This window comes from Cryptomeria japonica, chromosome 11 (assembly GCF_030272615.1).
Source record: "Cryptomeria japonica chromosome 11, Sugi_1.0, whole genome shotgun sequence".
Lineage (NCBI taxonomy): Eukaryota > Viridiplantae > Streptophyta > Pinopsida > Cupressales > Cupressaceae > Cryptomeria > Cryptomeria japonica.
Window position 1 is genome coordinate 532660594 of NC_081415.1, and position 24909 is coordinate 532685502.

Here is a 24909-nt window from a genome sequence, read left to right on the forward strand (position 1 = left end):
AAAAAACTAATCAGAAGCAATAAAATTATATAATTCATCTACCCTTTCTTTATTTTTTGCAGATATAGCTCATTCTACATACTCTTCCAAAACCAAAATAAATTTGATTTGTTATAATATATCTACAATATTAATATTATGAGGAGACCATGAACTGGATTATTGCTAACCATGTCTATTCCTGCTACCCTGGGAAGATTCCGTTGTGTATCAAACCAGCATTCAGCAAAAAGTCTTCGTTTTTCAATCTTCGTATATCTTTAAAATCAGTGTTCTAAGGGGATGCGTCACATGGGTCTAGGTGACATCTGACATTCTGATGTCCCAATGACTTAAGGACTCGGAAGCCCTATCTCCTCTTCATTTGGTGCATAAAAATAATAGGATATCTGTTTTAGTGAAATAAGGAGGATTGTCATTTCAAATTCAGCATAAATATATCAACTTCTAAAATATTCAAGTGCTTTTCAGTTTGTTTAAATCATTTTAAATGTCACCCTCAGCCATCTTCAAAATTTAGAAAAAACAATTATCATCACCAAAACCATGTTTCCACATCCCCATCCTCAAACTTGGAGAAACACTGGTCCAATTATTTTAGATTTCGGTGCCTGCAATTGTGAATTGATTTACTCCTATTCCTATGTAGGTCAATAATTGCCTAATATTTTTTACATTCTTTCTAAGCCCATCTTTGAGAGGCCTAATGATGAAAGCATGCGTTCTCTATAGTAAAGGTCATATGATGGAGTGGGTTAGGGTTTTGTAATTGCTGAACAATCTATAAAAGCAAGCATTAGAGAGTCTTGTATGCCAAATCGCTGTCTTACTTGGATGTGACCTGAAAAAAGAACTTTTACTTTGACACTTGTGATAAATCCTCATTTCTGATAGCAATGTCACTTGTTTTATTAGATATATTACTAGCAAACATATCTTTAGATAGGTATGCTAGTATAGTTTTAGCTTTTTTTTTAAGAGTTCTAAAGTAAAATAAAATAACTCTTAAGTAAATGAAATAACTTAAGACTAATATCTCTCAACATATTTGTATTTATACTAGTAAAAAACATTAGTCAAACCTTACTTATATATTGGGAAGGCCATACTATTCAACTAAATAGAAATTATATATGTATTTTTGTATAATTTCAAATTTCAAATCTTTATTTGGACAGTAGATAATTTATGTGTATGTTTCTTTCTGGAATGAAAATGATTTGTGCTAGAATCCCAACAGACAGACAGCTTTAAATAGAAAATCTCCATTCCTGTCGCCATAGCCCACAACTTGATTCACATTATTTTGCTTTATTGCTTGTGGCTCTCCTCAAAAGGGTTCATGTTCCTGTGCAAGATGGATGGACCCAAGATAATGATGAAATTAATTACATGTTCATATTACAAAAGATGTATACTGAAGATGGCAGAGTCGGGATTACCTCAACGTTTAAGAATATCATGTTTGATCATGCTTCAATATTTGAACACCTCACTATCCAAAATCTTTAATTGTTCCAACTCCTCACCATGAGCAATACCAAGATCAACATAACATAACTGCGGGAAATTCTCTTTAGATTCTACAAGCAAATTAGAGAGACAAGCTTTACAGTTCAGATGATAATCAGAGGCTAACTGAGTGATGTAATAAGAGTATAACCTGGTACTCTGGTTTTCTCAGAGTATGCAGCCCTCTTTTGACAAGCTTTTGCCATCCACTGTTTCCTCTTAGTGCCCTGGCCAATTCTTCTGTGCGCTGCATACCAAAAAATGTAAGCAACTTTCAACATTAAAGACTAAATTCAGTTGTGCACATAGTTCAGATAGAATGCAATAAATGTCATAATTTTGTTGATGAGCTCTGCAAGAAACAAAAATCAAAATTTCTAACCAGCAATGCCAGTTGAAGTAGTTATGTTAATGTGAGTAAAATCACAATCATAAGAGCCATTCGCAATAGTGTGATGATTAGATAGTGGCATTGTTGTTGTAGCCACCAAGGTTCAAACCCCATTATGAATGTGGGTTTGAACCTTCACGTTGAAACTACTGGCATTCATGCCGTTGATTTCATGCCAGTGTTACCCAGAAACGCGTTTCCAGCCTTAAGCAACACATTCCGGAAACGGAAACCGTTTCGGGGACTTGGGGATGGCTGGAAACGTTTCCAAGCCGTCCCCGATCCTCGAAAATTTTCGGAAACCGTCCCGGACACTCAGAAACAGTCAACACTTTTTCCAGGGACCGTTGACCATCCCCGGGACAGCTGGGGACGCCCAAGCCGTCCCCTAACCATCCCTGGGATGGATAGCTGTTTCCGGCGGTAGGGACAATTAAAAAACAATTTTTTTTATAAAAGATATTTTTCAGTTTTCAGACGCTGCCATTAAAATTTTTTATTAAAGAAAGCAATTAATTTTTTTTTAAGAAAATCCCTGATCGCAGCGAATAATATAGCCATCCACTGTTCCGGGAAAAAAAAAAACATCCTGGAAACCCGTTTCCCCATCCCCCCGTCCTGGAAACTCGGGGTAACATAGCTTCATGCTCCAAACCCTCACTGGGTCAGTGCATTTGCTGGCTTTGTGCCCCTGCTGGGCTACTTAACTCACAGATTTGGACCATGTGTTAATATTGTGCATTCATGTCGGGGATGATGTCCCCTGTTTGTGACCTCGCCTGGCTCAGGCCAGGCCAAAAATTCTCATGTTACCAATCAAAACCAACCACAAAATCATAAGTAGTGAGCTTTCATATTTTTCAACTTGCGTATCTTCTGTTGCAATAATGTTTGTATGCATTCCTTTACAATCAATTACCAAATCAATCAACATTTCTTCCTGAGTACCCAGTTTTTTACGGAACATTTACATAGCTCAGTTGCATCTTTCCTCTGCTCAACAAAATCCATAAATGAAAGGAATCTAGGATTTCTTAGTTCGAGGAATACTTTACAGTCCTGTAATTTGTTCCATATTAAGGCCACGTTTGTTTTGCAATAATTGATTCTCATTTCTTAAAGGTCAATTTCCTTGCTAACTGGTGCAAATTTTTGGAAGAAGAAAACATATTCGCATCTTGGTGTTGATCACTAAGTGGTAATGTCTTTGCACTCATTAAAAATAATCTTCTTAGGAGATGTCTCTAATATTATGTAGGATAGATCACCTCGGATGATGATGATAGTACAAGATCTAGATTGATAGACACCACATCATTTCCATGTAAAGGTTGACTGAATAAAACTTCACCCAATTTTAGGTGCATTATGTCATAGAGCACTTCATACTGAAACAACTTGATTGCATGTGGGAGGTGGCATCATTACCTAACACATATATCTCTAATTTGAAAAACCAACAAATCATATATGGCTGAGGGTGAGAACTCATTGAAAAATTCAACCACATGCACAAAAAATTAGCTGCATCTTATACTAATACTCATAGCCATCATCCACAATGAAGTGCATTGAAATTTGCTTCACTGATTGTTCTAAGTGGAAGAGAGACCATACCTTCTCCAACTCTGAGGGACAAGGTTGTGTCATGGCAGTAACAGTGTACATATTGGCCTCAATGATTTTCTTGTACTTGTCCAGCATGGGGTTCCAATGTTGGGGTCAACATTAGATCCAGAATGTTGGGGTATGCACCTCAGCTGATAGTACCTATCTGAACACATTACTTCTGCAAGTGTCCCTAGCTTTTGTGACCTTTAACTATTTTTTTGTCCTGTTATGGACTCTTATTAGGGAAAACTTTCTTTAAAGGAGATTTTGACCAAAAATAATGGCCCTGATGCTTACCATCATACTTGATGCCATTATTGTCAGGAGTGCTTTCTTTCTTGCGTCTACATTTAAACTATTCTTTGACCTTAGCAGTTGACAGAAGGTTTCTCACAACGTCAAGACCTTCAAGAATTTAATTTCTTTTTAGATGTATAACTGCAAGTTGCTGTAGTATTTGAGGAATCTATTGTGTCTATATTGCATATAACAACTTTTGGTGACGTGGTATTAGTTAAATCATTAACTGCCTCTCCTCAACTCTGGCACAGTTGCTATAACTTCTAATATTGGTCATTATAATTCTTCATAAAGTAGTATTCTTACATCCTTTGGTCAAGCGTTGATTCCCTTCATTTTCCTGTTGGTTGTTTTGAAGAAAATTTGATAACCACCATTTTTGGGCATGGGAAGAGCCTTTTAAAAGTGCAAATGTAATATGTTCATTTTCAAAGAAAAAAAATATCTAAAGAATGTGATTCCAATTGGTTAAGCCTTCTGTCTACTTGTTTGCATCATTTTTATGTTCAAAAGAGATGGAAGCCAAGCAACACTTGCGAAAGGATATAAGAAATTTCTCCCATCATCTTCCCTGCTTTTCAAGGACTTTATCAAGAAACAATTTAGAAGGATCTCTTATTTCCTCTTTGCCTGGCATTAGAGAACATTTGAACCAAAAAAGGCTCATATCTCGAGACCATGCTTCCTATAGTCTGACCTCATTCAATGGGGCATACAAATAAGGAACAGACTGCTCTAATACTGCTGATCCGGCTTGCTTTGACAATACAAGGATTGACCTGCTAAATTGCAAAATCTTGTGTTGTGAAAGCAACAAACCTAAGCCAAGAAAATGAACCCAACAAAATAGATGGTGCTGCAGTGTTACTGAAAGTTTTAATGCAAATGAGAAATTATTAAGGCCATAGCAATCCCTTAAAAGAGATGTGAAGCCATAATACTATTATGATTTGTGTGATTAATTCAGATGAATTCCTTTATAGCTGATTTATTTACGATAAAAGCATACAAAGATCCAAACAAGGTACTAACTGCAAAAAAACTCAAGGAAGAGCAATTGAGCTTCTTCTCTTATGGGAAAGGAGCTCCTCCATTATTGATTGGAAACCAAATCAAATGGCTTCCATATTTTCCTATCATAATATCTCCACCTCTATCCTTCACCCTCTAGATTTCTTTGATTTCTCCCAAGAGGTGAATAGCTTCTCCAAACCCCCTAGGCCTTCCAAAACTTCAAGAGAGGGAAGATCATGTAGCCCCAAAAAACCCTTATCTAACCACTAAAATTCGTTCTCACTATATGGCCCAAATCATCCTTCAATTCTATACCACCCTCTCTAACCTTGTTTTCTCCAATCTCAAAAATTGAAGAAATAACCAAACCTTTCTCTCTATTCTGTTAGAGCAATTAGGTAGTTCTACTTTATTTCACTTAAGCTAATCTTAGAGTGCTTTTCATTGTAACATTATTTTTAATTCAATTGTTGCATAATTAATATGATTCATGTATCTGGATCAATCATCTTTTGGCCTCTATGGCTCTTTGCTTTCCTCTTGTTTTGTGATAGGTGTTTGATTGCAGCTGACCTTTGAGAGCTGTGGGGTTGAGGGGTCAATTCCAACATGGTGGTAAAGCATGGATTCAACAAACCCCTTCTCAATCTTTGAGGGTTTATTTTCTCAGAAGCATTACAAGATAACCAGATCTAGCCTTTTGGGTATTTTTTTTAATTTGGAAGTGGGTATTTTTTTTAGCACTTATAAATCAGCTCATCTTGGAGGAAAAGGCGTTCAAGGTTTTGTCCATTGATACTAAAAACCATCTAGGTATCCATTAGTTTGCCAAAATTTATTAAATATTGCGAGAAAATTAAAAAAACAAAAGAAAACAAGATTCAGACATAACTTTTTCTCTGAAATTTTTTTAGAAAAATATTTTTGGGTTTTGTTTGCAGCCTTGAAACACCATCTAGGTTTCTTTTAGATTTTGCATGCAGTGAGTAAATTTTGTAAAAATCGAATCAAAAGGGTTGTGTCTATTGTTTATCAGCTGAATAAATTTACTGTTTTTCTTTCTGCTATAACTTTTGCATATGGTGTCGAAATTGGGCAAACGAGATAACGTTGGAAAGATCATTCAAAGGGATATATAGTGATGTTGGTATTTACTATTTTTTAATAGATTTTGGTATTAGAGTTTTTTATTAGCCGTTGAAGTTTTATCTTCCTATTTGCACTCCAGGGCCATATGTTGCACATTTGGAGTCCATCTTTTGCAAACAAGATATTGTTAGAAAGTTGATTCAAAGCTTAATCTAATGGTTTTTTTATTTATTTGATATTTTTTTGGTGGTACATTTTCTTGCCTCTTGAAGTTATGTGTTGTTTTTGCTCCCAAGCTGGTATCTTTTTGCTGCTTTCTCCATTTTTGCTCCCAAGAGGATTTACCATTGGTGCTAATGCTTCTTTGGTTTCGCTTTGGAATGAGCTACGTATACAATGTGTTCCTATGTACTAAGAGGATGCAGCAGCTGATCACCCATGCATTTTGGTGAGATGGAGCATTTACTATATAGACACTCTTGCATTCCAAATTTTTGGAGGTGACCTTCCATCCCCAGCTAATCAATGTTCTTCAGACTATTGGCACTTGTATTTTTTACTTGCAGTTTACACTTGCATTGTTGAGTAGTGTTGTTTGGGTCACTCATGCAAATTCATGTGCCATCTGTATCGTCGATTGATAGATGTTTTGCCTCTGTTTGCCATCTAATCATTGTTCTAGTGTCGTTGGGGACACTCATGCCAGTTGTTGTCTTCTTGATTCGGATCATCATCTTGGTTTTAGAGGAGGTTCTTCATTCAGCACTATAGTAGTCTTTTTTTGACAATCGTTTGCAGCTTCTTCATGCTTTAGAGGAGGTTCTTCATGTTCCTATTCTTTTTGGGACATTGATTTGGAGGCTTCTTAGTCCTTAATTCTTCTTTCACTCTTTTAGAGAGGAGTTTTCTCCCACAAGGTTTTTCTCCTTCTCTTTGGTTGTGAGAGATTTTTTCATTTCTACATGGGTACCTCATCGGGCCTTAGTTGTCAGGACCCATTCTTTGCATTTGCATTTAGCATATTTAGCTACTTCTTAAGTTGTGCTTAAGGGGGGGAGTGTTAGAGTAGTTAGGTCTTCCTATATTTTATTTCACTTAAGCTAAACTTAGGGTGCTTTTTCTATTTGTAGGTTATGCTATATTTAGTATTTTTTTGCTTTATAAGGACTCATTGTAATATTATTGTTAATTAAATTGTTGCATAATCAATATGATTCATGTTTCTCGATAAATAATCTTTTGGCCTCCATAGCTCTTTGCTTTCCTCTTGTTTTGTGACAAGTGTTTGATTGCAGCTGATCTTTGGGAGCTGTGGGATTGAGGGATCAACTCCAACATATTCATCATAAAACAACCATGATTCCTCCAAACAAAAACTACATCAAGTGGGCCATTTTTTTAGCCTATTTCTGAAGGCAAAACCAAAGAGGGTTTAGATGAGTGACAATCAAAAATCTTGTGTCTGAACTTATTACATTGGAAGCACCTAAAAAGAAGACCTTCAAGGTTCACAAATCGAAGCCATGAACCTTGCCCAGAGACAACATAAATTATATGATTGAAGAGTTTCGATAAAGCTATAACACAAGGCCCTCACAAAATTGTGCTAAAAACCTTCTTGCTCAAAATCATATTTCACAAATTTGCCAATTTGTTCAACCAATAATTTAACCGAGACAAGATTTATTAGACCCAAAGGGAGCCTAAGAAAACATATCAAATGAGGGACCCAGGAAATGATTTCAGCTTTGGGGTCAAACCAGTATTTTGATCAAAGGAATATTTCTCAAACCTAAAGGGAGCCTATAAAAACAAATCAAAGGAGGGACCCAAGAAATGATTTCAGCTTCAAGGACAAAGAAGGGTTTCCATTATACACCCTTGTTTTGGCCATTAAACCATAGCCCCATAGACCACACAAAGGCACAATCTTCCTCCAACTAAATCTGAACTAAAAAGAAGCTCTTGGAAAGCAAAGTCAAAGATAGGCATTCAATAACACTCTAAACAAACTCCATCCAACTACGAATCTCAAAAATCAAAGATCTTTTGCCCAAAAATTTCAAAACTAAAGATTTGCATTCCTACTCCCTAGAAAATTGAACTACACAATCCTTAGTAATAATAAAATTTGCAAACTAAACACTTGAGACTTTTGTTTGCACAAGACTATCATACCTCCTTATCCCATTATGCCTTTCACTCTTTCTCGACCAAAATGTTAGAGGATCCTTTCCCCAAGTGCCCTTCACATGTCATACTTGACTTTTGATTCCTAATTCAATGTTTCTCACTAAGTATTCTATTGGAGTTAAAGTTGCGGCCTTCCTTGATTCCTACCATACTTGACTCTAAAACCCCCATCAATTCCTTTATATACTTTCTTAGTTTTGGACTTTTGCCCATCCCTTTTCCTCGATACTCTTCCTTGTGCATCTCCAAACTCTACTACCTAATAAATTCCCTTATACATCATGATAGAGTTAGAGATGTGGGCTTGCCTTCAAAGTAGTACCAAGTATGAGTCATCTTTGAACCTGAATCCCCAACATTTCGACACTCTCGTCTTATCAAGATAGTTTGTTTGGACTTGTCTCAATTTGCATCACTTCCTCATCACCCTCAATCCCTGACACTTCGACTTCCCAATTGACAAGTGGTATGAGGTATTCTCAACCTTTGGCCTCCAACGACCTAAAACTCACATTTTCTTTTACACAGTCCCACCTACCCCTCTACATGTCCAAATGGTAGTTTGTGACCAAATTTGACGCAACAAACACTTAAAAAGACTTTCTCCAGCCCAAAAAAAAATGTTCACAATTTGGGTACAAATTTGCAAGTAGTTTCCAGCAATAACAAAGAAAACTACAAAAGCTACCATTAATGAGCCAATATGGCCTCATATCTACCAGACCAGATCTGAATGTGCCTAGAACATTGTTTATACCAAAAGGCATGGATTCAAATAAGGAAATGACACATGTGGCCACGCCCTAATTTATTGCAGCAATTGAAGATTACAGAGCCCAATACATTCACACCATTCCCAAGCCACCTTTCAGTGGATTTTAAGAGCCCTTTTTCAGCTTTGTACATCTGGACCCACATGATGTCAATGCTCAAATTCATGGCAAATGAAATGACATTGATTTTTTTTACATTTCAAGTATTTCTACAAATCCTAAAGGGACAATTTTTGTATGCAACTAAAGCTTGGGTGATCTTAGTAATGCCATGCAACCACTTTCCTATCTCATTGTTCAAGTTCCTATGCTTCAGATCTACAAATAAATATTCTATCTTCATTCTAAGTGTTGGGTCATTCGCGGTTTCCCAGAAAACTAAAACGCAACATATTATAGGGTTTCAAAATTTGTTAGTTTATTCACCATTACAGATATTCTTGAAGTTGCAAAGAGGTAGCTAATGAATTAGATGCATGTAGCTATTGATTGTTTTTTCTGGAATTGACTGTGTAGATGTATATAATCATGTTTCCTTGGCCAAGTGTTGGCAGTTCTTGTAAAACTTTCTTCCACTACAATTGCTAGTGTGACTATAACATGGATTTGATTAGTATTGCAGCACTATAAATTATTGCATATCGTCATGTGTAGTAATCTCTTTCTCCAAAGGATCATTAAATAGTTGTGATTGTTATGCATCATACCGTTATTGCTATTTAATATTTTTTGCTTGTAAGGCACCAACCTTAAAGACCTTGATCCTCCACACACACTAAAATTAACAAAATCAAGTACCAATGGTAATAAGTGGTATTCGGAATTACACACCCATGTCTCAATGATACAACCAAGGAATATTACTAAGCAACTGTGAACTATTATATATTTATAGAGCCATGTTCAATGTGTTTATACTCTACCAATGTCAATAAAATATTGATTGAAAACATCTTAAGGGATTATACTACCATTATTACCTGTGGATACATAGAGTAATTTATCAGCTATATAAGAGGTATTTTTGTAGCTAATTAACCTTGACCATGTTACAAATTTAAGGATCAAGTGTGCATCTAGGTATAGCTATTCATTGTTCTATTTATTGTATTATTTAATTGATCTAAAAACCTATTAAGGATGCCTCTAGGGACACCCTCCTTAGTTTAAGATGAGCTCAAAATGTAGGAGAGGTTACCCACTTTCATTGGTTAGCCTTTAACCATCCCAAATCTATTGAAGAACCCATGTTTTACCTTCTTAAAAACAAACCCTAAGCCTTGAAGGTAGAAAAGAGTTCTAGAATTTAGGACCTACAATTTTGGAACCTAACAAGGATGTTATTTGCCATGATTCTTGGTGGATGGATTCAAACTATTTATACATTCAAAAGTGGATTTTGAACTTCAATACTCTAGATATGTGCATCTTTGAGGCTCCTATTTAGATCTAACTCTAGAATTTTTCCAAGGAATACTTGTCAAAGAATTGTCTACTGAAAATCAAGGGTTGCTTAGGTAAATTTATTTAGCTAGACAAAGTGATACTTGGAAGCGATTCAAGAATTTAGGCCCGAATTAATGTTATATCTTCAATGGATATTCCATAATCCATAACTCTTGACTAAACAACTGGAAGTTGGACTAAATTTGTGCAAGTAGAAGTATAAGCAATCCATTGCCAAAAATGCAAAGTTTTTTGCACGAGTCCAAGGACCACCCCAGGGGTAAAAAATGGGTCCCAGAACACTCAAAAAATTAAGTCTTTAAGGATTCACCCCAACCATGCTTTGGTCCAATGTTCAATCACTTTCTCTCTCATAAATTTTGTCCAATTTATTACAGCCCTAGTTGCTCTCACCTTGAGCCTGTGGCTACTTTGGACATAATTCCCTTTGAAGAAAAATTAATGAGGATTTTTTATTAGGCTATGGAACACAAACTAGTATGAGTCAAATTTTGCAAATAGTGGAGGCAAGGCTCCTCGACCAATTTATGTCAAATATTTTGAAACCTAATCTATTGTCAAGGAAGAAGATAGGTCATAAATTGAACAAGCAAAAAAGGGAGAAATTGGCCTTGTCTGGAGGGCATGCATCAATTAATCACTACCTAATAATATTTAAGAGAGGTTATTCCTCCCTTAGAAACTAAGAAAAGCAATGAAGATTGCTTTCTAGAACGTCAGGGGCTTAACTGCCCCTAACAAAAGGTGTTGCATCAAGCACGATTAGATAATTTGTTGATGTTGTCCTACTTCAAGAAACCAAACTTAGTCTAGATGATGATGCTTCTTTCTTTCTCATTATCGAGGGTGGGAAGGCTCCTTTGTTCAATTGTTTGGTGCTTCTAGTGCCATTACAATCATCTAGGTTTTTAATCGAGTAGCAGTAGAAGTTCTTTTTCAAAGGCCTATTGGATGGTGATTGGTGTGTGTGGTCCTCACTCTGACCTATACTTCACTTTGCTAAATATCTATATCAAATTTCAATTTTCATATCTCCTTTTCTAAAGAATTTTTTAATTCTTGGTGGGGACTTCATTGCTCTCCTCTCCTCTAAGGATAAGTGTAGGGGGCTTTCCTAAGCTAGCCAAGTCCAAATTGATTTTCAAAGTTTTATTGATTCCAATGGTCTCTTGGATGCTATTCCCAAAAATGGTGACTTCGCCTGGACAAACAAAAGAATTGGATTTATCAATATTGCAAAAAGGCTTGACAAATTCTTGCAATTTTCAAGATGACATCATTCCTCTCACTTAATTGAGGTTTCAATACTTCCTTTCTCTAGTTCAAACTGTTTTTTGTTCCTAAACTTGATCTTGGAAGCCTGCCCTTCAAAAAGGTGCTCTTTTGAATTCAAGTGGATGCAGTTTCATTGTGAGACACTTCTAGGCCTAATCAACAACTAGTGGATTAAAGCTCGCATTCAAAGTGGAACCAAAATGTTCCAAGTCACAAAGAAATTGATTCTATTACAAGAACCAACTCAAGGAATGGAGAAAGTCCTCATTTAAGAAAACTTCAAGGAAAAGGAAAGGATTGAGGAGTTGGGCCTCCTCAATCAAAATGCCTTAGCTCATAGAATGTTTCAAGAAGACTTTTTGAAAGAAAAAGATCTTTTGGGGCAATATGAAGATATGTTGGCTCAAGAGATTTTTTTGGAAATCCTAGAGAATTATGGTTGAAATAAGGAGATCTTAATACTAAATAATTTCACAATGCTACCAAAATCAATGGAACAAAAAATCAGATTGACTCCATTAAGAAGCCATTACGCATCAGCAATCTCTTGGCCAACTCAAAGCCCTCAGACCACCAAGCCTTTTGGAGAGTGGTGGATTGAAGAAAATCCTAGAAAATTCTAAAAGATATCAATACCACCATTTTTTTGGTTCCAAAAAAGCATGCGCCTAAATAAGTCTCTAACTTTTGGCTGATTTCGCTCTATAACAGTTTTTGTAAGGCCATCTCCAAGGGTATCACCAATAGACTCGAGGTCATCCTTCCAACTATAGTTTTTGAGGAGCAAAGCACATTCATGCTCGATCAACATCTTGAACGAAATAATCATTGCTCATGAGGTAATTCATTATATTGTCCCAGATGAGTGATTGGACTGAACTGCTGTAGTATGCATAAAGACTTCCAGGCTGCAGGGAGAGATATCTGAAGCTTTAAACAGAAAACCTGCAAACCAACATACAAAGCCTTTCCCTGCATATGGAGAATATTTTCACTTAAAGATTAAAGCCACGAGGATTGTTGTTATCCTCCCACCAGTGTAGAGAAATTCCTTCTGCTGCAGATTTTGAGAGCTCGTCTGCTTCTGTATTAGCCTCCCTATAGACATGTTCTGAAACAAAATTCTCTAACTTGGTCAAATTCTCTAAAATGCTATCAAGTATTGCATGTAGTCTCCAGTTTGGAATTCTCCTTGTTTTAGTTGCATTAATTGCTATTGCTGAATCTCCCTCAACTATAAGATTTCTGAACCCATGCTGTGACAGTCTATTAAGCCTAGGTGCAAGGCTTTGAATTCTGCTATATTGTTAGTATCCATTGGCATTGGAATGGCCATCTTGCCAACTACTGTCCCTTTGTGATCCCTTATCACATATCCTATGCCAGAGACACCTGGATTTCCTTTCGAGGCTCCATCAAAGTTTAACTTGAGCCATAATTTAATTAAAATTTAAGTTTTTATTATTTAAAAGGTACCTAAATTTTCAAAATCTAAGCCATTGCATATTTGTATATGACAGTTTTTTTAATCAAATAGCTACCCTGATGAATGGGGTAATTCCATGCCTTACAAAAAAACAACAAAACTATTCCAAAAAATATAAACAAGTCACTAAAAGTAGTGAGGGGGTGGGTGTTCTAGCTGCAATATTCTTCCAAGGTCACTTGTTCAAGTCTCTATTTCAGAAGTCCAATGCAATCCTCTAGGGGGTAGGGTATGTAAACCTCGTTTGTTACACAGCTAGGTGCCTCCTACATGGAGTCTGGAGTAGTCCCATATAATATAAGCCATTTGCAGACCCAAAAACAGATAGCCTAGTATCGTGGACTATAAAAGGATCCATTTCCATCATTTTGTTGAGTGGCACACTATTCACTTGGAAATATGAGCAAGCAATTAGATGTTGCATCTCGTGATGGTGTTGACGAGAAGAAAAAAATGAGGAAAAAGGGCGGCAATGAAGAAGGATGAAACCATACCTTCCGGAATCTACTGCTCAGTCTACACATTTTTACATGAAATTAAACACACGTTGACCCTTTTTCGAATGAGTTTTTGTGCGAAATAAAAAGATAACAAAAGAAAAATGTGCATTTCAGATGATTTTTGCATACATGATTTTATTGTGATTTAAATGTGATTAATCAGCAAATGAACGGTCAAAATTGTTGGCCAAGATTTCAGAAAATTTGGTGATTTTAGGAGGGAAAAAAACATGAACAACGGCAGTCTGCGATTTCTATGGTTAATCACAATCTTTTCTTCTATGAATTATTGATTCCCACAACATAGCATTTTTCTGTTATTTCATGCATATCTACAGCAAAGGCATTGCCACCTTAATTTTATCTGGTTTACCTTTTGCAAGAAGAACAATTAATCAAGTAAACCCTAATGTAGACTTTGATAAACAATCGATTCTCGCATTCAAAACAAGCAAGTTGAATGAAATATTCAGTTTTAGAAAAAGCAACACAATTCAATTCTTTCAATTCTCAATGGAATATTTTCATTTTAATTTTTTTTATATTCTGCTAAAAACTGGAAGACAGATTCCAATATTAATGTAACAGAAATTCCTAGTTCAATAATACTGAAAAGGAAAAAGCATTGAACAAGAAAAACAAACCATGTTACAAGATGAAAGAGGAAGTAGATATTTTGCTATACCAGGGAGGCCACCCTAAGAGTAACCTATCAAGCGCCAGTATCAAAACAGGTACAAGCAGGACCACTAAATAGCATGAATTTTTGGTCTCCTCCCAATCTTCCATTGTGGAAGAAAAGAGTTTAAAAATTGCACTTGCAATAAAAAGGGGAATATTCGATTTCCAAAGATTAAGTAGCCATTTGACTTCATTTACAACTATTTCATCCCAAACCTCATGCTGTTTAGATGTGTTCAACTCAACCATTTCTCAAATCAACTAGAACCTGTGTACTTAGACTATACCTTACTGATTATATATATGTAACATAGACCTTTCCATTAAACCAAGTGTCAGGTATAGTCAGATATCAAAAATACATGTTATATTTCAAACATGTTTCTACGACCTATGGATTAAATGAACAAACTTATTTTCCACTTGCTTGGCATAAATAATAACCATTAACCTATACAGTCTCTCTTTCAAAATAGACCCTTTTCAGCCCCATAAAATAGCATACAAACCAAGATGATATAAGTTATTGTAAAGGATGTATATATTTTCACAAAGATTGATCACAGTTAAATCAATAGTCTTTTTATGTTATAAAATTGAAGCTTCAATCAGGTACAGTCAGATACCAAAAAATGCGTGTTATATTTCAAACATGCTCCTACAACCTATAGGCTAAATGAACAAACTTGTTTTCCGCTTGCTTGACCCAGATAATATTCATTAATATATACAATCTCTCTTTCAAAATTGACCCTTTTCAGCCCCATAAAAATAGCATACAAACCAAGATGAACAATATAAGTTGATTGTCAAGGATGTAAACAGGAAGTGTCAATCCTACAAACTATTAACGGGCTATAAAATCAAAAGAGATAGATATATTCTCACAAAAATTGATCACAGTTTGATAAAATTGTCTTTATGTTGTAAATGCAGCTTCCATAGATAACACTAGTTATGACAGTGTAACAAAATTGAAACCTGCAAAGTGATTAAAACCAACTTTATTTTTTCTAATTGTAAACCCATTATTTTCACAATCCTATTTTTGGGGGGTCAAGATTATAGTAGAAATTTTTCTCGCTCAGAAGGACAATTTCTCTTTGCTGAAAAAAAGAAACAAAGATGATATGTTCATAGAACCTGAGCAGGATCCAGAACAAGAAGAATCACTTCTTCATCACGCCTATTTAGTGACTTGTATCGTCGTTGAATTCCAACAATTGTTCTTGAATGCCCATTATGCTGGAAATACAATGGCCTGATTGCATAACGATAAATCAAATCTAACGGTCGATATTTCAACTCATAGACTTTATGTTCATCTATAAGTTTTTTGTACAACAATCAGATTTAGACTTTAAAATGAAGATTAAATTCTAAAATCATAAATTTCAGCCATTTAGGTGTACATTAAATATAAATAACATATTTCAACAGAAAGTAATCTATCCACCAGTTTAATAGATGCCTCAATTCAATGAGATATAGGTACTTACGTCCGTTGGCTGGTGATAATGCGTTCCCGAAGCTGATACAGAGGTACTTTTGAATGCATGTTTTTGTCCTCCACAAAATAGTTCCAGACCCAATCAACCAACACCTGATGATTTTCAGGTTTGCCTTTATAGAATTCTTTACCATTGTTGGTAATAGTACTACTACATGCTGTGTCAGTTTCCAGAAACTCAGAAAATAAATATTTTCCTTTGTCCATACAAGCAGAACAAACATGAAAATTCTCTCTCTCTCTACTTGTAAATACAGACCCTCTAATTGGGTGAGTTTTGCAGCCATCACACTGATACTCAAAATGAAGAAATTTATTTAGTGGTCCATTTGTATGATTAGTATGTAGCATCTCTCTACTTCTCCCTTGAACTGCCTGGTTCAACTTCGGAGTATCAGCCAAAGAGTTCCTGCTCTTAACTGCTTCACATCCGAAGTCTACAATACGTGCTCGAAGGCCAAAAGAACGTAAGAGAGCAGCACATTCAGTTGTCCCAATCCACTTTTTACTTCCATATATCCCAAAATTAAATGATTGGGCACCCATCATATCAAAACCCCTCTGCCACGCAATCTCTAACCACCTTTGGAGTGATGGAATATCTGGAATAAATCCTGAGCCTCCAAATAACATTTCTCTTGCACCAGAGACTTGCATCAGGAGGTGAGAGCTTAACATTTGGATGTTTCGCCATCCACAGCCCCATCCCAAGTCTTCTGATCTTGTGCTCTGGAAATGATCAATATGGCCTGAAATAGCACAGCATATAAGGCCGTGTTCAGCTTCTAAACACTTCCTCAATAAATTCATCAAGCCTTCTTCAATCCTGTAAAAATTACTTTTAGTTTGGCAACTAATTAAGCAAGATACTTGATTATAAATATGATCCCCATCCAATATATTGAAAAGGTCTTTCTTTTCTGATGCAGTCTCAGACGAACAACACTCTGCAAGCTTCATATCACCCCCCTGCAATTAGCACCCCAAAATAGGCCTAAATTATGCAATTATAAACCCTGAATTCACAATTAACTTGTAATACAAAAGATGACAAACTTATAATTGTAACCAATTTAAACTCTTTTGCAAAAGAGGATAAGAAGGGGAAGAGCTAATACATTTTTTTATTTCATCACAGTGCAAGTATACTTAGCGCAATCTGAATAGCATAGGGGGGCAAGTGAGCACATTCAAAAAATCTAGGGAGAATCTTCCATGTGCAGTCACACCATCGCCATCAGTTTTAGCAATTACTATAAAAGGAGTTGTGATAATCTATAACTCCAACGTATAGTAGCCATCTTTTACCACTAAAAAGTAAAATGCATCCCCTCACATAATGTCTTGATGTTAACTCTTGAAAGATAAGTGAAAAAAGAACACAATTAGTCCAAATGCGGATTTCAAAATAACTTATTTTACAGCAGAAAACCCACAGGAACCTATTATAGTTCTCCTTGCCCTTGCCAATTAGATGAAACAACAACCAAGTTGTAAATCAACACATAGGAGAACATATATAATGCAATTTGTTGCAAGAAGCATAAACAAATAAGGGTTTAAAAGTTAAAACCCCTCACATGTTCAGAAAATTGCCAAACAGTCCTATTTGTGACCATCCCTCCATCAACAACTTGATTTTTTAGCAAATGTCCTTATTTTGTTTAAGTTCTCAGTGCCCTATACCTCAGAAACAGAAGTCTTTATTGTATCAATTTAGTGGTGAATTTTTTCTCTTATTTGCACTCAAATTACTAGTATTTCGATGCAATTTATTGTTCATTTAATACCAATTCAATGATGAATAAAAGTTGTAATGAATTGCAAGTAAATTAACTTCATAGAAACATATTACTAATTTACTACATTTCATTTTGGTATCAAAGCAAAGTTCTTATTAAAATTTAGTAGTTTAGGAAGTGTGTGATACTCACTCTGAAATCCAAAGCACAAGGACAAGGAAATTTTGGAGGAATTCAAAAGCAAAACAGATTTGGGACAAGACAGCTAATTTGGGACAATTTGTAAATGGTTGAAAATAAGTGACCCTAGACTTTTTTACTGTTAATAAGCTGTAGGCTGGTTTTCTTGACAAAACACTGAAATTTCTCCTAGTTTGTAAGAATTTTGCCCGAAGTTGCAAATTACAGAATGTATAGGAGCTTAAAACCTAAGATGCAACTAGCACAATTGCTTCACCTTCTGAATGCTACAGGTCACTAACCCACTATATTATTGTATGAATTATTTTGGATCTACCAAATATGCTTGAATTTGTCCACTAATAGGGTTTAAGCAGGAAATTTCTAGGCTAGGGGGTGCCTAAACAATAGGCTCTCTGACATACTTTTCTTGTTCATGAATAGTGAACTAGGCCAGTATTTTAGAGCTTTACCTACAAAGGATTCTGTTGTCTTACAGCTGCACTACCCTATCTCCAAGATACGAACAAAGTAACTTCCCAACACTAACTGCCAACCAACACAATATAGATTTCAAAAAATCAATGGCATCCTATGGTAAAGTTTCTCCTAATCCTAGAGGGTCTTCCAATGTATGTGGATGCTCGGGGTTGTAAATAACTGTTGAGACCTAGGTATTGGTGGAACAAATTCCAGCTCACTTCACACCGTCTTAGGATATTTCAAAACCACTATCACAGGATTTTTAACCTAGATAATCTCAAGGGAAACACATTGGGCCAAAAATGGCTAAAATCCCATTACTTGTACCACTTTTTTATCACCAAAATCCCATACTTAGACAAAGTTAGAGTATATGGTGGATAGTTGTAGCATGCCACTAAATTGTTGTCACTATAGAATGCAGCCCTAGAAAGAACTTTGATACCACTTGTTAGGATCTTACTTACAAATATTATCAAACAAAAACAATAACATGCCAAAAAGAACATGGTGCTTGGAAATAGCTGTAGATATGTTTACATTGATGAATCTGGAACAATTAAGGCCTCAGAATGAGAGATTTATGAGGTAGAACCAATGTGGGATGAATCCACACCCTTAATATTCACTTATTATATTATTACAGCCTCATGTGACACGTGGGATAAATCCACAATGTAATATTGACTAAATAGCTATACCATGATTATAATAATGCTCAAAATAATAAAATGTCAGATGAAATGGCACAAAATGTAAAGCATGGAGCGAAGTATTACTCATGTAATAGGTTATTAGTTCAATAAGTTGAATCATCTCCAAGGAAGCAATCCCTAACAATGTTGCAGAAAAAACGTCTCTTCTTGGGGAAACATAGAACAAAGAAAGCTAAGCAGCAGCATCGATAAAGAGAAAGCAAGAGAGGAAACTTGCACTACAAACCATTCAAGCTGAAAGCCAAGGTAGATAATGAATCATGCAAAGGTTAGATCATTGCAAAAGATTTGGATAGTTGGCTCAAGATATTGGATGTTTTCTTTGATATGAACAAGTTCAGTGATGAGCAAATAATTACTCATAATGGTAGGCTTTTTAGGATTCTCCAAAAGTTGAATATTTTCTTAAGGAGGTTTTTCCTCATTTTTATCAGATGTTTCAATTCTCATGAGAGAGGACCTCAATGGCTTCCCTCAATTATCTATCCAAAAAACATATAAGAATGTTTATTATGATCTCATATTCTCGTACATTTCCAGGCAACTAACTGAAGAACAGGAAAATAAACAAAATTCACAATAGAATACAGATTACCTACTGAGCCCATTTGAATGTCAAATAATAATGTATAAAATTTATTGAATAAGCTAGCTTTCTAAGGTCATCCATGTCTGGAGAGATTATATGGTACAGTACCTTTACAATTACATATTTTTGCAGCATCATAAAAAAGGTAAGAAACAGTCATCAATCAAGTTATGTATTCCGCATCTTTGCATTGGTGGAAACTTGATATACCTCACACAACATTCCTTATTATGGTTAAGAGAAAGTTACTAAGACAATAGCTCCAAGCTACCTTAACCAGATTTTGCTCATACATGCATATCTTCTTTCATATCATTCCTCCACAACTATCAAAGGTTTCTCAGATAGAACCATTATTTTCATCAGCCTTACACATTTAGGTCAGTCAATTAGCACCACACATTCTGAAATAAGATAGAGACCATCGTTTGTAGAGGAGGTTCAGCACTAGATGCCAACTGGACAGCAAGCTCTCTATCCCTGGAAAATTCATCCTCGTCAAGGTGACTGTTCACGTGCCTGTACCAAGCTATTCAGTATTAGCTTCTAGATCTAAAACATGTACTTTTAGAAAGCAATTTGAAAGATTAAATACTGTCACAATGCATAAAGGGTCTTTGAAAACCATGTACCGCTAATATGCATGAAAAATGGAACACAAGAGAGAATGAAATAAAAAAAATTATAATGATCTTGTTCGAAGGAGATTAAAAACTAAACTGAATGTATGCAAATTTTTAAATTGCAGCCCGACAAATAAAACTAATAGCAAGAGAGGATTTAAATTTATAAAATGAAAAATACCACTCGATTTCTGATAATGGAAATTGGATTTCGCAAAAGGGGCAAGTTGCAGCTGCCATGAAGTGAAAATATATATTTGGAACACAATCCTGCAAAGCATAGCAATATTTATGGATAAATATCACAGAGCCTTCAAATGTAAAGAGCAATACAAAATATGAAATAATATATCTTTTTCCAAGAAACAAAAATGCAGAAAATATTGCTTAGATAACGCAGAGCTAAAAAACATAGTCTACATTTCTTCCATTCCCACTTATTTTTCTTCGTAAAATATTTTAACTATCATAACTTGAGGCATCAAATGTATGGTAGTCAACATCTACCAACATTGACTACAAGAAAGCAGATTGGCAGGTTTGAGTTTACTACTGAGCTTGGTCATGAGGTCAAAATGCAAGAGCACAAAATTTGAATACACTATATAAGGTAAATGGAAAACAAATTCTTTGCAGGCTTCCAAAGGGGGATCTCTCATATCAGATTGTTGTCTCCCTGGAAGTGACCTAAAAAATACCTTTAACTTTGTCTTTACCTTTGTACCTTTCTCTATTGGGTTTGTAATAAATCTGCCATTGTGATATTACATCTTTTACACCTGGATCTAGTAAATTTTCTAGTGGGTTGTATATCATCTTATAATGTCATGTAAACAACATGTTTATTTACAATGACTATTTGGACATGAGTTTGTTGGAGTCATAAGAACTAGTTCTAAATTTCTAATACAAGAAGAGCTGTAAACATCAAGTGATGCCTACGTGTGGATGGATTTGGCATTCAATCTTGTTCCATACTAATCCTTCAAGATTTGGTGGGAGATCCTATATTTTTCCCCTTTTGGCCAGCACATCTAGACTAGTATTTGTCATCTCCACTACGTTTGTTGGAAGTACAGGAAAAGTAGTTCATCATAGTCTAAATAAACCCTGTTTATCTAGCCTTTGTTCCTTGATATTGACAATATTCCAAATTGTTCTCGCTTTTAAAAAAAATTGATGTTAGATTTCTAAGCTGCGTACTTCTTTCCAAGATCACAGAATCTGCCTCCAAAATGCCAGAATTGGATCCCATTCAGAATTGTGGAATCACAAAACCCCCCAGGAATCATCCGTTTTTGGTGTCTAGAATTTCTTGCTTCTTGAAAACATTTTCAGATTACCAAAATATCTGATAGGAATTTCTAACATCCAGAAATATTTCAAATGTCAAAAAAGAAAGAACAAATAAAGAATAACAAAAACAAAATAAACAAGATTTTTGAGCATCAACTTAGTGTTTGAAAATTATAAAATATGAGGTATGTTTGAATAATAACTTTAAAATTTATTTGTATTTTACTATTTTTAATTCATTGTACTACAAAAATTAAAAATTAAATATCTGTTATTTTGAAAAATATATTGCCAAGTCTCTGAGAATTCGTAAGATTGGCTAGGGTGCAGTTCCAACTTTGTAACTGCCTGCAAGTTTTAACTTTGTAACTCCCTGCAAGTTTTGATCAATCCATCAATATGGCACTTTGATTAATCCCTGCTGCCGCAAAAAAGTTCCATCCAGGAAAAGCTTGGTTGCATATTGAAAATATCAAAATTAATGATATGGTTTAAACAAGGCACATCCAACATACCTAAGAGATATTTGCAAAACAATTATCTTCCCTTGCTCTTCACTAGACCATGATTTGGCAATTGAGGTAAAGGGATACTTATTGGGAAGAAGAGAAACAGTTGCCTATATTGTTTGTGTATATTAGCCACAGGCACACTCTCCTAAAACTAGTCATCTTTGAGCCCTAAAATTTAACTTCCTAGCCTTACCGGTGAATTGCAGTCATTTAAATGATTCTGGAGATACATAAATAAGTAAATAAATCATGATGTGAGACATAAGATTTGCAAGATCTGATGTAATATTGAAAGCATAATAATAGCATCACACTCAGGATTTTCCAACAGAAATGAACAACAAAATGGTTATTGTCAAAACTTGAAAGAGAGACAACAATTGTTGCTATATGCTCCTGCATAAATAAAGATTTCTTAGCCAATTGATGGAAGTTTTACACATCGTGTGGCCTCAAGTTTGCATGTCAGATAGGCTATTGCAAGTACTTTGGTTCTCTTCCAAACCTGATTGTGAAATTTCAAATTAGAGTCTTGATAAATTGACCAACCCTCACATGAGACTGAGTTAACAGAACATTTCAATTCTTATGGCACTTTGGCCTCCTGTAATTCTGCCTCAATCAAATAAAGATTTTCTAGGATTTATCAACGGTTCTCTTTTTACCATGGGATCTTACTTTCATGCTATTCATCTATATCACATCGCTTTATATCACATTAGCAGCAAATTTGGAATCGGGAACAAGGAACCCATCCATGTTACCAATTCCTGTATTTCTTTGCAAAAATATTCAAATGTAATATATCCAAACCTTTAATCATATACTCTCATAACCCCATTTCGAAATGGCATCCTCTATGCCCACAGTATACATTGCCAGCTAACCATTTTCTGTGTATACTCTTTTGTCTAAGGTATATACCTGCTTTGGTTTTCTTGGTTCCACCTCTTATTTAACTTCTATTATTTCCTTAAAATATATATTTTAGTTTTAAATGTTGGAGTCACCTTGAAATTCCTAATTAGCTATTGAAACTTAATACTGAATCCCATTTACCTGCTGTGGTCACCATTAGTGGACATTCACATCATTTATTTTTATTTTAGATGGTAAGGTCAGCTCTATGTGGGATATACTGGTTTGTATCAATCTCACTCTATCGTTTAGTTTTACTCGATTAAGGTTACAAATAGAGCAAGAGCTATGAATAATCAAAAAAATCATGTCTTGCAGAAGCATTGAGGAACGCTGGTATATTTATGTAATTGCTCATTCAGCTAATGTATAACAATTATCTTTCTGATGACTGTTTAAGGACATTCAACTAGAGGAGAATACAGGTTCATTTAAACATACGCCCCCACATAAACACAACGCATGGACCGGAAACATAAACCAACATAGAAAGAAAGAAAGGAAGATTAAACTATTATGCAGTGATCAGCAAAATAACTTTATAAGACTAGAAAGTAGCAGGAGTCAAATGAAACTGTAAAAAGAGGCTATAATTTAAAATAAAACCAAACTAAAAGCACAACAATATAGGAGAATTAGATTGCCCCATTCGCACCACGAGCAGGAGAGAGAATCAAATCTTTCTATCCTCAAAAGTAAGTAGCATATGCACTAAGCCTAAGTTATAAGGAAAAACATAGGATTTCAAAAGATTACTCGTAAGTTTTCACAAATCAATTAACTTCACGCAGATTTTATATTACAAATTTGGCAAATATTTTTCAATTTCTCCTTGTTAGGCGAATTAATTCTTGATTTTTTGGTCAAAACATTTCCGATCAGTAAGAAGAAGCCCACCAAGATAAATAAAATGATCGGAAGCTATTATTATCATCCGTATGACGAAAACATCCAGATGCCTCCTTTACCATTATGGCATTCCATCGCTCTGGGGTTTTCAAGTTTTCAAATAAAATATAACTATTGATAGTAAAATTTCAATGAGCGTTGAAACTGAAAATGCAAACTGAGTTGCGCCTATGAATTGACAAAACATGTCTGAATACAAAAACTGCTCTCAAAAGGACATCAAAAGCCATTAAAAGCATCAGACCTGCAATTCTATAGTCTATTTCAATACAAGAAAATTAAGGTCTGTTTTCAGTAATTATTATGTTAAAAGGGGTCGAATTTTGAAAAAACAGCTAGAAATCTTTTAGTACCTGTGTGTGCAGAGGATTGAATGAATGAAAAGCGTTCCACAGAAGAAAGTCTTTTGCCGCCTTTCTTATTACTTAGAAATGAGAACTAGAATTTCAAGTTTTAGCCTACTGTTGCGTGAGCGTTTCTTATATACGAATTAATTACGTGGAACTTTTAAAATTACTGTTTGGTTCTATGGAGACGAATCCCTTCGTAAGAAAACTAACCACCTACACAAAATATCTAAGCCAAATAAATAAATAACGCAAGAAATAAATTATCAATTGTAGCCTGGTGTGCAATGGGCATGTTGTAAAAGGTAAATTAGGAAAATAATTGGTCTATTAGTCGTATAAGTTTGTGTAATACATGAGGTCAATTAGTAAGTCAATTAGCAATTGATATTGTTTGTGCAACAAAGGTGTTAATATAGAAATGATAACTTTAAATCAACTATGCATTCAATTACAAGGATCCAAACATGGTTGAAATAAAGCCTTTAACTCGGGAAGATAATCAAGCTCCATTACCAACTGGTTCATGTTATGTTTGCAATAGGGAGAGAGGGAGAGATATAGGGGAATGAGTGACAGAGCTCTAGGTAAGGAGATGGAGATATGGATATAGATAGAGAGGAAGATAGAGATGGAGAGGGAGAGGGAGATAGAGGGGGATATGCAGAAGAGAGGGGGGGATAAAGAGAGAGGAGATGGCTATATAGAGATGGAAGAGAGAGGGATAGAGATATAGGGATAGAGAGGGATGGAAAGATAACAAGACAGAGATAGGTGGAGAAATGAAAAAAG

General features: G+C 35.2%; 1 protein-coding gene across 6 annotated transcripts; it reads right to left on the reverse strand.

Moving 5' to 3' along the window:
* Nucleotides 1–1036: 1036 nt before the first annotated feature.
* Nucleotides 1037–24289, reverse strand: LOC131066466 (uncharacterized). Of its 6 annotated transcripts, XM_058001222.2 has the most exons (8): nt 24124–24281; nt 20317–20405; nt 19935–20031; nt 15792–16771; nt 15436–15553; nt 1664–1759; nt 1443–1560; nt 1037–1348 (listed from the first exon to the last, which is right to left on the reverse strand). In XM_058001222.2, the coding sequence occupies exons 2-7, from the start codon at nt 20373–20375 to the stop codon at nt 1477–1479; spliced, it is 1434 nt and encodes a 477-aa protein (XP_057857205.2). In that variant the 5' UTR covers nt 20376–20405; nt 24124–24281; the 3' UTR covers nt 1037–1348; nt 1443–1476. The 6 variants fall into 6 exon arrangements, 5 of the variants coding, with proteins under 5 accessions (XP_057857205.2, XP_057857211.2, XP_057857208.2 ...); XM_058001228.2 differs by lacking the exon at nt 24124–24281 and having other exon boundaries at nt 19885–20031; nt 20317–20368; XM_058001225.2 differs by lacking the exon at nt 24124–24281 and having other exon boundaries at nt 19784–20031; nt 20317–20368.
* Nucleotides 24290–24909: the final 620 nt, after the last annotated feature.